Source organism: Bufo bufo, chromosome 5 (assembly GCF_905171765.1).
Source record: "Bufo bufo chromosome 5, aBufBuf1.1, whole genome shotgun sequence".
Lineage (NCBI taxonomy): Eukaryota > Metazoa > Chordata > Amphibia > Anura > Bufonidae > Bufo > Bufo bufo.
In genome coordinates this window covers 77,861,091-77,874,583 of record NC_053393.1, presented here as the reverse complement: position 1 = coordinate 77,874,583, position 13,493 = coordinate 77,861,091, and the positions used below count along the sequence as shown (strand labels likewise).

Sequence of the window (13,493 nt, the reverse complement as noted above, 5' to 3'; positions counted from 1 at the left end):
CCGGTGACTGTGGAGGCCAGGTCATCTGGCGCAGCACCCCATCACTCTCCTTCATGGTCAAATAGCCCTTACTTTCAAAGTTTTCCCAATTTTTCGGCTGACTGACTGACCTTAATTTCTTAAAGTAATGATGGCCACTCGTTTTTCTTTACTTAGCTGCTTTTTTCTTGCCATAATACAAATTCTAACAGTCTATTAAGTAGGACTATCAGCTGTGTATCCACCTGACTTCTCCTCAACGCCACTGATGGTCCCAACCCCATTTATAAGGCAAGAAATCCCACTTATTAAACCTGACAGGGCACACCTGTGAAGTGAAAACCATTTCAGGGGACTACCTCTTGAAGCTCATCAAGAGAATGCCAAGAGTGTGCAAAGCAGTAATCAAAGCAAAAGGTGGCTACTTTGAAGAACCTAGAATATGACATATTTTCAGTTGTTTCACACTTGTTTGTTATGTATATAATTCCACATGTGTTAATTCATAGTTTTGATGCCTTCAGTGTGAATCTACAATTTTCATAGTCATGAAAATAAAGAAAACTCTTTGAATGAGGTGTGTCCAAACTTTTGGTCTGTACTGTATATATATATACACACACAAAGAATTATGGTACAGATCAGACACAAACTCTCACTGAAAAAAGTGGCCTAAACGGGTGGAAATGCTCCAAACTCAGACACTGTAGCGTGTCTATAACCGGGGGAGCAATTCCTCCGCATGCGGTCCGCAGATAATGGCAATCCCCAGCAAAAAATGCGTACAATGGAGGATGCCGGGGCGGACCGCATGCACCACAAAAACATCTTACACAAAATGATACATTGTGTAGATGAAAAAATATATATACACTCAAATCACTGCAAAAAATGCACCAAAATGATACGCAACTGACAATACTAGCTAATTCCTCAAGCCGATGTTAAAAGCTGAGAACTTTGCCAATATCCTCCAGTCAGGAACATATCGGAGCCCCTCATGCACCACGTCACGGAGTCTCAGCAAGCATGTGGTCCTACCACTCAACTGCCCGTGGTGTGTGAACAGTGTCTGAACAGTGCTAGGAACCAACTCACAGCCAGACTCTCACATGCCTCCATAGTGGTATCACCAATGCACTGTGAGGTAGGATGAAGCTGTGAGCCGCACCCACAACAGACCATGTGACACAGAAGCCGCACCTACAACAGACCATGTGACACAGAAGCCACCAGGTGCAAAAGAACGTTACCAACAAAATGAAGTGCACATTCCATACACATAAAGACAAAAACTCACAAAAAAAAAGTGGCCTAAACAGGTGGAGTTTGCCGTTATCTGCGGACCGCATGTGGAGGAATTGCTCCCCCGGTTATAGACACGATACAGTGTCTGGATTTGGAGCATTTCCACCTGTTTAGGCCACTTTTTTCAGTGAGTTTTTTCTTGATGTGTATGGAATGTGCCACTTCATTTTGCTGGTAACGTTCTTTTGCACCTGGTGGCTTCTGTGTCACATGGTCTGTTGTGGGTGCGGCTCACAGCTTTATTCTACCTCACAGTCGGCTTGAGAAATTAGCTAGTATTGTCAGTTGCGTATCATTTTGGTGCATTTTTTGCAGTGATTTGTGTTACCGATCAAACACAGAAGCAGAATATACACTGCTTAAAAAAATAAAGGGAACACTTAAACAACACAATGTAACTCCAAGTCAATCACACTTCTGTGAAATCAAACTGTCCACTTAGGAAGCAACACTGAGTGACAATCAATTTCACATGCTGTTGTGAAAATGGAATAGACAACAGGTGGAAATTATAGGCAATTAGCAAGACACCCCCAATAAAGGAGTGGTTCTGCAGGTGGTGATCACAGACCACTTCTCAGTTCCTATGCTTCCTGGCTGATGTTTTGGTCACTTTTGAATACTGGCGGTGCTTTCACTCTAGTGGTAGCATGAGACGGAGTCTACAACCCACACAAGTGGCTCAGGTAGTGCAGCTTATCCAGGATGGCACATCAATGCGAGCTGTGGCAAGAAGGTTTGCTGTGTCTGTCAGTGTAGTGTCCAGAGCATGGAGGCGCTACCAGGAGACAGGCCAGTACATCAGGAGACGTGGAGGAGGCTGTAGGTGGGCAACAACCCAGCAGCAGGACCGCTACCTCCGCCTTTGTGCAAGGAGGAACAGGAGGAGCACTGCCAGAGCCCTGCAAAATGACCTCCAGCAGGCCACAAATGTGCATGTGTCTGCTCAAACGGTCAGAAACAGACTCCATGAGGGTGATATGAGGGCCCGACGTCCACAGGTGGGGGCTGTACTTACAGCCCAACACCGTGCAGGACGTTTGGCATTTGCCAGAGAACACCAAGATTGGCAAATTCGCCACTGGCGCCCTGTGCTCTTCACAGATGAAAGCAGGTTCACACTGAGCACATGTGACAGACTTGACAGAGTCTGGAGACACCGTGGAGAACGTTCTGCTGCCTGCAACATCCTCCAGCATGACCGGTTTGGCATTGGGTCAGTAATGGTGTGGGGTGGCATTTCTTTGGAGGGCCGCACAGCCCTCCATGTGCTCGCCAGAGGTAGCCTGACTGCCATTAGGTACCGAGATGAGATCCTCAGACCCCTTGTGAGACCATATGCTGGTGCGGTTGGCCCTGGGTTCCTCCTAATGCAAGACAATGCTAGACCTCATGTGGCTGAAGTGTGTCAGCAGTTCCTGCAAGACGAAGGCATTGATGCTATGGACTGGCCCGCCCGTTCCCCAGACCTGAATCCAATTGAGCACATCTGGGACATCATGTCTCGCTCTATGCACAGACTGTCCAGGAGTTGGCAGATGCTTTAGTCCAGGTCTGGGAGGAGATCCCTCAGGAGACCATCCGACACCTCATCAGGAGCATGCACAGGCGTTGTAGGGAGGTCATACAGGCAAGTGGAGGCCACACACACTACTGAGCCTCATTTTGACTTGTTTTAAGGACATTACATCAAAGTTGGATCAGCCTGTAGTGTGTTTTTCCACTTTAATTTTGAGTGTGACTCCAAATCCAGACCTCCATGGGTTGAAAAATTTGATTTCCATTTTTAATTTTTGTGTGATTTTGTTGTCAGCACATTCAACTATGTAAAGAACAAAGTATTTCAGAAGAATATTTAATTAATTCAGATATAGGATGTGTTATTTTTGTGTTCCCTTTATTTTTTTGAGCAGTGTACATTTACGTTCATTGACTCATTATCTGATTTTAGATGATCTCGTTCTGTATCTTCTTCATCCATCCCAGACCACCATGGCATCTTCTACCACACACTGTGATTCCTCAATATAATTCCACCACACACTGTGCCCCTAAACATAATAGCATAACACACTGTTTCCTATATATTTATCTCCTATCCAGGGTTTTCCACTGATCCCTGCACCTTGTTTTATTTGTTTAGATTATTCCTGCATCTTTTGCCTCCCTCGTCTTTAATTCTAAATGTTTGTGCTTTATAAGTTCACACATTCAGTATCTGGTCTGGAATTTCACTTGCAGAATCTGCCCAGCAGAGTATTAGTGAACCCATTCACTCATGCTGCAGACAGCAACTTCTGCAGCAGAAATTTGCTCAGAAAAGCCACTGTAATCATACTTCAGGTTAATATGGTTCTAAATATGAAAAAGAGCTACATGTTCAAGCAGAGAAACCTACAAAGTGTCAGCAGTGGCCCCCTCCACCTGGGCACCTTGTTACATTGTAGCCATCTCAGTATGCCAACCAGCCCAGGCTGGCATTCTAGACACAGAGTGAGGGAGGAAAGTTAATAGTACGTCACTGGCTGCATCCCAAAGAAGATGTCTGTGACAGTGCTGGGTCGGAACAAGCGCGGGAAGGGTTTTAAAATATTTTTACCAGGCTCCCCGCACTTTAGTAGAAAAAAAACTCAGACAACTCCTTTAATAACTCATAGGTGATGATTCCCCCTCTAGGACTCTCACGTATTGGGAAAATGAAATTCCAAACTAAGTAATGAATGAGTGGAAAGTTAGGAAAGGAAAAATAAGTGGAGAAGATAAAAAATGTTGGGGAAAACCCGACGGAAGGACAAGTCTTCTGTGAGTTCATACTAGAATGCGGTAAAATAGAGAGAACATCACAGACCAAATAGACCAAAACCATAGATTTATCTTTCAGGGGTGTCCGTAAAATATCTGGTTAGGGTTTAAGGGTGACACACTGCAGATAATTCACTGAAGTCTTATCCTTCTGCATACAATAATTTAAAGGTTTTTACCTGACCAAGTGTAACAAAGAACCTCTTCATAATTTCTTCATTCTCAGTCTCGGGGGATGGGGAAGCAGCTACTACTTTTTTGAGCATCCAGGGCTGATAATGGGGATCAATCTCCAAATTCACTCCGGTGTTATTCACTTTCACCTGAGACAACAACTTAGCAAGTCTGTAATTACAGAAGGGTGTTCATGTGAGCATCATTATTATAGGTATGCACAAAATGGTATTCTCAAGAAACACATACCCTCAAAAGGCAGAGGCACGGGACTGATTTCTGCAAGAAATCTGCTGCATTCACAAAGTTTCAGGTCAGAATTCACTCTAGAATTTAGGAGTTTGATATAAAAAGCTCAAAAATTTGTAACATGCATCGTGTGAATTTTTAAAATAACTTTTATGGTGCATTTTATATGCTGGCAACATATTCCGCAGCGCTATAGAGAGAATGTCATCACTCACATCACTTCATGTATCTCATTGGACTATCAATCTAAGGGCTCATGCACACGAACGTATTTTCTTTCCATGTCTGTTCCGTTTAGTTTTTTTTGCGGACCATATGTGGAACCATTCATTTCAATGGGTCCGCAAAAAAAATGGAAGCTACTCTGTGTGCATTCCGTATGTCTGTATGCCCGTTCCGCAAAAAAAATAAAAAATGTCCTATTATTGTCCGCATTACAGACAAGTATAGAACTGTTCTATTAGGGCCAGCTGTTCCCTTCCGCAAAATAGTGAATGCACACCGACGTCGTCCGTATTTTCAGCGGATCCCTTTTTTGCAGACCGCAAAATACATACGGTCATGTGCATGAGCCCTAACCTCCCTATCTCAGATACACACATAAATGCACACAATACACAATACGCACGCACTTTTATGAAGCTCCAATTAAAGGGAACCAGTCGCATGGAACAATTAAGGGCTGTATTAAACCAACAGATTATCTGACCAATTTCGGTCCAATCAGACCAATAGTTGGTGTGTATAACCAGTGATGGTCAGTTCGCAGGGGTTCGCCAGCGAACACATGCGGGCTGCCATCTTTAGTAAGGTAGACTCACCCGTCCGGCGATGCACAGGTAAGCCCCTGCCTGTGCCAGGAGCCGGTCTGAAATCAAATGCAGTCACCGGGAGCAGGCAGTTCCGAGAACAGCCCAATGAAGGACCCCGGCGGCTCTTCTCGGAACTGCCTGCTTCCGGTGACTGCATTTGATTTCAGACCGGCTCCCGACACAGGCACAGGTAAGGGCTTACCTGTGCATCGCCGGACGGGTGAGTCTACCTTACTAAAGATGGCAGCCCGCATGTGTTCGCTGGTGAACACTGCAAACTGACCATTGTAGTGTCCCACTAGGTAGGCGTGGGCACTACACAAGGGTCAATTGGTTCACGTGTTACTTCTACTCACAAGGGACAGAAATATTATATTTAACTATGTACTGTAATGTATTTTCTATGTGTTTTTACATGCAATGTTTCCCCTGTGTCATGCATAGCAGGCCTATTAGGGTGTAGTGAGGCATCCTAGACACTAGAGGGAGGTAGGGAGCCCCTAGTATAAATGTCCAGGCCCAGACAGGGAGGAGTTAGATCATAGTCAGGAGTCTGTGGAGACAGAAGTGAGAAGGCACCAGCCAGAGATATGCTGAGGGCCTCCTCCTGACATGCAGCTTGATAGTCCTGGCTGCTAGCTACAACCAGGAGGCTAGTGAAGAACTCTAGCCTGCCTGTAGATCAAGTGAGCCGCAGTTAGCTCAGAAGACACCCCAGTAGTAGGAGAGCACCTCCTGGGAGCAACCTGCAGTATCCCTCACAGCAAGGACAATACCACAAGTTCAGATAAGTAACCTGATGGGCAGAAGTGTTTAGTATAAAGCAAGCATCAATACTGGAGGAAGGATTATATATACCAAGGATTCAAGCCAGCAATTAGGCATCCGGGCCTTGGGATCCAGCCAGCTAGAATAGCTGAGGGGATAGAGCAGCCTTGTACTGCAAAGCATTAACTGTATACCCTCCAAGTATCTTGCAAGATTATACCTGCCATTATTGAAAGTAAACCTGCTGTGCAATTGTACTAGAAAGGACTGCATTATCATCTACTGCAACTGTATGTATAAAGTTGGACTGTTTCCTAAAGTAAAGCAACGTTTGGTTTACCAACTGCGTACTCTATTAATCCTCCTACAAATCGGTGTGCCACCGTTACAGGCACTGACGTCACGATCCTTAAAGGGACCTTGCCTCAGGCACTCAAAACACCTGCAACATACAGGGCACCTCACCCAACATCAGGCCAGGTCTCTCTATACAGAGTGTGCCCCAGAGGAACTTGTGTCTACCTCTCATTCACTGCCGCATGCCTGCCCAGGGTTCTCCTCCAAAAAGTGAGTAACCCTCGATTGCCCATAACCGTGACCTCACTGTCGCTATACCCTGCAGGTCTGGCGTGCTGCACCATCACTGTGTATAACAAAAGATCTGTGTGTGTCAGCGGCCATCTCACCACTGATTGGTCAGAAAATCTGTCAGATAATCTGTTGGTGTAATACAGCCCTAAACTGATCTACAAGCAGTATTTCATAGAGCAGGAGGAGCTGAGCAGATTGATATATTCAGTAAAACTTGTATTATATTAATTTAAGGGTACTTTCACACTAGCGTTTTTCTTTTCCGGCATAGAGTTCCGTCCTAGGGGCTCTATACCGGAAAATAACTGATCAGTTTTATCCTAATGCATTCTGAATGGAGAGTAATCCGTTCAGGATGCATCAGGATGTCTTCAGTTCAGTCGTTTTGACTAATCAGGCAAAAGAGAAAACCGCAGCATGCTACGATTTTCTCTCCGGCGAAAAAAACTGAAGACTTGCCTGAACGCCGGATCCGGAATTTTTTCCCGTCTCACAAATGCTTTCAGTCAGCGGCAGATCGGCGGATCCGGCGGGCAGTTCAGACGACGGAACTGCCCGCCGGATCACACTGCCGCAAGTGTGAAAGTAGCCTAATACCGCAGCATGCTGTGATTTTATCTCCAGCCCAAAAACTGAACACTTGCCTGAATGCTGGATCCGGCATTTTTTTCCATAGGAATGTATTAGTGCCATTCAAATTGCAGCATTGACGGATCCGGTATTCCGGTCTGCGCATGCGCAGACCTTTAAAAATGTGAAAAAAAAAAATACCGGATCCGATCTGATAAGTCCGAAAAATGCCTGATCAGTCAGAAAAAATGACATGCAAATGAACTGCCTGCCAGAATCAAACAACACAAGTGTGAAAGTACCCTTAGTCTACTTTCACACTAGCGGCAGGACGGATCCGACAGGCTGTCCACCCTGTCGATCCATCCTGACGCTATTTCGCCATGCCGCCGGACTGCCGCTCCGTCCCCATTGACTATAATGGGGACGGGGGCGGATCTCCGACGCAGCACGGCAGTGCACGGCGAGAGGCCGCCGGACTAAAAGTACTGCATGTCCGACTTTTTAGTCCGGCAGCCTCTCACCACACACTGCCGTGCTGCGCCGGAGCTCCGCCCCCGTCCCCATTATAGTCAATGGGGACGGAGCGGCGGCACGGCGAAATAGCAGCAGGACAGATCTGACAGGGTGAACAGCCTGTCGGATCCGTCCTGCCGCTAGTGTGAAGGTACCCTAAGTCTCACTGTGCAGTGGCAGTCCTGTTAGTGATTGAAAGCTATCTCTGTAGGCGTGGTTATACAGGGAAGACTATCTTAACCCCTTAAGGACCGGGCTCATTTTCACCTTAAGGACCAGGCCATTTTTTGCAAATCTGACCAGTGTCACTTTATGTGTGAATAACTTTATGTGTGAATAACGCTTTTACTTATCCAGGCCATTCTGAGATTGTTTTTTCGTCACATATTGTACTTCATGACACTGGTAAAATGGAGTAAAAAAAATCATTTTTATTTATAAAAAAATACAAAATTTACCAAAAATTTTTAAAAATTTCCAAGTTTCAATTTCTCTACTTCTATAATACATAGTAATACCTCCCAAAATAGTTATTAATTTACATTCCCCATATGTCTACTTTATGTTTGGATCATTTTGGGAATGCCATTTTATTTTTTGGGGACGTTACAAGGCTTAGAAGTTTAGAAGCAAATCTTGAAATTTTTCAGAAAATTTCTAAAACCCACTTTTTCAGGACCAGTTCAGCTCTGAAGTCACTTTGTGAGGCTTACATAATAGAAACCACCCAAAAATGACCCCATTTTACAAACTACACCCCTCAAGGTATTCAAAACTGATTTTACAAACTTTGTTAACCCTTTAGGTGTTCCACAAGAATTAATGGAAAATAGAGATAAAATTTCCAAATTTCACTTTTTTGGCAGATTTTCCATTTGAATCAATTTTTTTCAGTTACAAAGCAAGGGTTAACAGCTAATGAAAACTCAATATTTATGGCCCTGAATCTATAGTTTACAGAAACACACCATATGTGGTCGTAAACTGCTGTACGGGCACACGGCAGGGCGCAGAAGGAAAGGAATGCCATACGGTTTTTGGAAGGCAGATTTTGCTGGACTGTTTTTTTGACACCATGTCCCATTTGAAGCTCCCCTGATGCACCCCTAATGCACCCCTAGAGCAGAAACTCCAAAAAAAGTGACCCCATTTTTGAAACTACGGGATAGGGTGGCAGTTTTGTTGGTACTATTTTAGGGTACATATGATTTTTGGTTGCTCTATATTACACTTTTTGTGGGGCAAGATAACAAGAAATAGCTGTTTTGGCACCGTTTTTATTTTTTGTTATTTACAACATTCATCTGACAGGTAAGATCATGTGGTATTTTTATAGAGCAGGTTATTACGGATGCGGCGATACCTAATATGTCTACTTTTTTTATTTATGTAGGTTTTACACAATTATTTCATTTTTGAAACAAAAAAAATCATGTTTTAGTGTCTCCATAGTCCGAGAGCCATAGTTTTTTCTGTTTTTGGCCAATTGTCTTAAGTAGGGTATTATTTTTGTGGGATGAGATGACTGTTAGATTGGCACTATTTTGGGGGGCATAAGACTTTTTGATCGCTTGCTATTACACTATTTGTGATGTAAGGCCCCTTTCACACGGGAGAGTATTCCGCGCGGGTGCAATGCGTGAGTTCCGCATTGCACCCGCACTGAATCCTGACCCATTCATGAGCACAGTGACGTCATCAAAGGTCCTATTCCTGTGCACAGCAAAGAAGAAGACAGAAGAGATGCCAGCTGCGCGATCAAGTGGATTAAGGTGAGTTAAATTATTTTTAATTGTTTTTTAACCCCTCCAGCCCTATTGTACTAAGCATTCTGTATTCAGAATGCTATTATTTTCCCTTATAACCATGTTATTGTAATGATCGGCGTCACGCAGAGGGAGGGAAATGGAAAGGCCCTGTCCAAGGGAGAGGGAAAGGTGGTGACCCCTGACTCACCTTGCGGCTGGCACCTGACTGCCCTGACGTCCCTAGACGGGTTCCTCACCCGTACGCCGATCACGTGCCTAAACCCTGGCTTTCCCTAAGATTAGCCCTATGTAGTGAACGGGGCAGTGGGATCGCTAGTCCGCACCACTGACACTAAGAGGAAAACACCAAGGAGAGGACAGACAATACAGACAAACATATAATCCCAGGTGGGCGACCACAGCAGACCACAAAGGCCCAACAGGGATCCGGAGGGTAACGTTTCTGGAACAGCAACCAGGGAACACAGCTACACAGCTCCAGTGGGTCAGTATAGAAGTCCAGGCAGGAAGCTCTATATCTGGCAACCAGAGAAGTGGGAGAGGGGAATATAAGGAGGTTGGGAGTGCTGGACAAGAAACAGCTGAGGAAAAGGAGCTACGGATCCCTGAGTGAGCCAAAAAGGGTTGCAAGGCAAACCCAGAAAGCTACCATAAAGAAACAGCTCTATCTTACTACATAGAGCGCGCAGCCACCCGCTGCGACTTCCTGACCCCGGGTATAACGGAGTCAGGCGTGGCCCTTGACACCCTCGTGACAGTTATAAGGGAAAATAATACAATTTACAGAACACCTAACCCAAACCAGAACTTCTGTGAAGAAGTTCGGGTTTGGGTACCAAACATGCCGATTTTTCTCACGCGCGTGCAAAACGCGCGTGCAAAACGCGCGTGCCAAACTCACACGGAAAAATCGCGCATGTTCCTGCAACGCACCTGCACCTTTTCCCGCAACGCCCGTGTGAAACCAGCCTAAGGTGACAAAAATGGCTTTTTTGACACCGTTTTTATTTTTATTTTTTTACGGTGTTCACCTCAGGGTTTAGATCATGTGGTATTTTTATAGAGCAGGTTCTTACAGACGCGGCGATACCTAATATGTCAACTTTTTTTTTATTTTTTTAACGTTTAACATAAAAAAGCATTTTTGAAACCAAAAAATCATGTTTTAGTCTGAGAGCCATAGTTTTTTTTATTTTTTGGGCCATTGTCTCATGTAGGGGCTCATTTTTTGCGGGATGAGGTGGACGGTACTATTTTCGCATACATGCTGTGCCTTTTCAGCCCCCGATTTTTGACGGGATCACAGAGCGAGGGGGCCCCCCTCCCTCCCTATCACCCGCTGCTCTGTTGTGGCAGCGAGTGATGGTTACCATGGCAACCGGACGCCTTCACAGGCTTCCGGCTGTCCATGGTGCTGATCAGACTTCTGCTAAAGGCAGAAGTCTGATCAGACTAAGTGTAAAGTGAAAATACAGTACAGTACACTATATAGTGTACTCTACTGTCTTATACAGACATCAGACCCACTGGAACCACTGCTGACACTGTGCTTGCTAACCGCTCGGCCATTCTGGAAATGAGAGGGGGCATCATGTGTCCCCAAGAGGTTAAAGGGCATCTGTCAGCAGATTTGTACCTATGACACTGGCTGACCTGTTACGTGTGCACTTGGCAGCTGAAGGCATCTGTGTTGGTCCCATGTTCATATGTGTCCTCATTGCTGAGAAAAATGATGTTTTGGTATATGCAAATGAGCCTCTAGGAGCAACGGGAGCTCATACTCAACACTGAATAAATGAAGAAGCTTTGAATATTTGCCTTCAATTTTTTATCATTTGCATATTTTTATCATGTCTATTGACCCTGTGATTCCATAATTCCATGACGCTGCCTTCTTGGTGTTGCTATTTCAATGTTAAGTGGTGTATATATCGATCTGCTCTACATCAGGATTGCAGTAGACTGGACAGCATTCCGGCAGGTTCCCTTTAACTTATCACTATGTTTTTGATGTGTGAGAGGAAACTAATGAAGCCATGCAAACATAAGGGAACATACATACTCCACACAGATGTTGTCTTTAGTTTAAACCCTTTGCGCTGCAGTCTGCGACTTTTTCCCGCTCACGCCAGGTCTAATTTTTTTTTAATAATTTAGGTGTAGAAAATGGTCTAAATGTAAGACAGCTAGGAAGCTGTCTTACATTTAGAAGCAGTGGTGGATCCATCGAAGTTATGTAGAGGCCGGTGCTTCTACATAACTGTGGCGGATCCATCACCAGTGAAGGGCTTTATTAAGACCGGTGTCTAAAACACTGGACTTAATAAATGTGCCCCATAGTGTTATGAGGCAACATTTCTAACCACTGAGCAATCCTTACAGCCTCTTGTAATTGTGCAATATTTTATTGTAGAAGATTACTAGAATTTCAGTGGCGATAATAGCCTGTAATATAGCATATTACTACACAGTGCTGAACAGAAGAGATTGAGCTTTCAGTAAAGTTTAAAACTACAGATTTTTTTTATAAGTTTCCATCTAAGGCTACTTTCACACTGACGTTTTGGCTTTCCGTTTGTGATATCCGTTCAGGGCTCTCACAAGCGGTCTAAAACAGATCAGTTTGCTTGCAGCGTTTTGGTGTCCATCTGACGAAACTGAGCCAAACGGATCCGTTCTGACACACAATGTAAGTCAATGGGGTTGGATCCATTTTCTCTGACACAATCTGTCACAATAGAAAATGGATCCGTCCTCCACTGACTTTCAATGGTGTTCAAGACGGATCCAACTTGGCTATGTTAGAGATAATACAAACGGATCCGTTCTGAACGGATGCAGATGGTTGTATAATCTGAATGGATCCGTCCATGACGGATCCGCACAAAACGCGAGTGTGAAAGTAGCCTACACAATGCACGTAGCTTTCCATTACCCAAGATACTTTTAAACCTGTCTCTGCGCCTATTTTATTACTCTCTCTTCTGCACTTATGTTTTACAGCTTTCAGACAATAGGATGTTTTTGGTAACCCCGGATACATTTGGTATCTAACCATGGAGAATTTTAGAAAGTTTAACAGCTTCTAGATACTGCAATAAAAAACAGCAGATGCACCGTGGTGGGGAACCGCTTGTTATGCAGCTTTCTGACACAGTATTTAAAGGACGTGTCCATACTTTCTTCCATAGAGGAGTGTAATACATAGTCTACTGAAAGCTCAAAGAAAATTACATTTACATCAAGAATGCGGGCTCAGAGCATCACCGCAGCTGGCACAGTTACCCTAAACATTGGGCATACCTTTAAAACACCAGTCATAGTACTGCCTAAATCATATAACAAAAACTACAAAAGAGGCACAAAGGGCACCACATGAATAGGCTTCATGCAGACCACCATATTTTATCTACGTGCTATCCACATTTTTTCGGACTATTACACTGACCCATTCATATCTATGGGGCCATGCACAAATCGGATCCATGTGATCATTCTGCAAGCAATAGACCATGTCCTATTGTTGTCTGTATTGTGGATGAGAATGGTCACTTCCATTGATGGGAGTGAGAAAACACGGCAGGTATCTGTATTTGGTGGATCTGTTGTTTGCGGACTGAATTACGGACATGGCCAAAGCCTTACAAAAATATCAATCTTTACAATAATGTCAATGAATAAAAGCAATCAGAAACACAAGAGGGGAAGGACAATTCACATGAAGGATACAATCACCAAGAATGGGAAGAAATATATAAAAAAGCAACGGTCCACATTTACGTTATGTGACCGCACTTAGGTTCTGTCAAACATTGCGCCAAATTTGTGGTGCAGTTTTGTGCATCTAGATTTACAGGGAGTGCAGAATTATTAGGCAAGTTGTATTTTTGAGGATTAATTTTATTATTGAACAACAACCATGTTCTCAATGAACCCAAAAAACTCATTAATATCA

General features: G+C 44.1%; 1 protein-coding gene across 1 annotated transcript in view; it reads right to left on the bottom strand.

Moving 5' to 3' along the window:
• RGS22 (regulator of G protein signaling 22) overlaps positions 1–13,493 on the bottom strand; it is a 161,247-nt gene that overhangs the window by 121,420 nt on the left and 26,334 nt on the right. Inside the window, exon 6 of the mRNA XM_040432191.1 lies at positions 4,269–4,434. Coding sequence (XP_040288125.1) covers positions 4,269–4,434 — 166 coding nt within the window. The remainder of the gene's footprint in view (positions 1–4,268; positions 4,435–13,493) is intronic.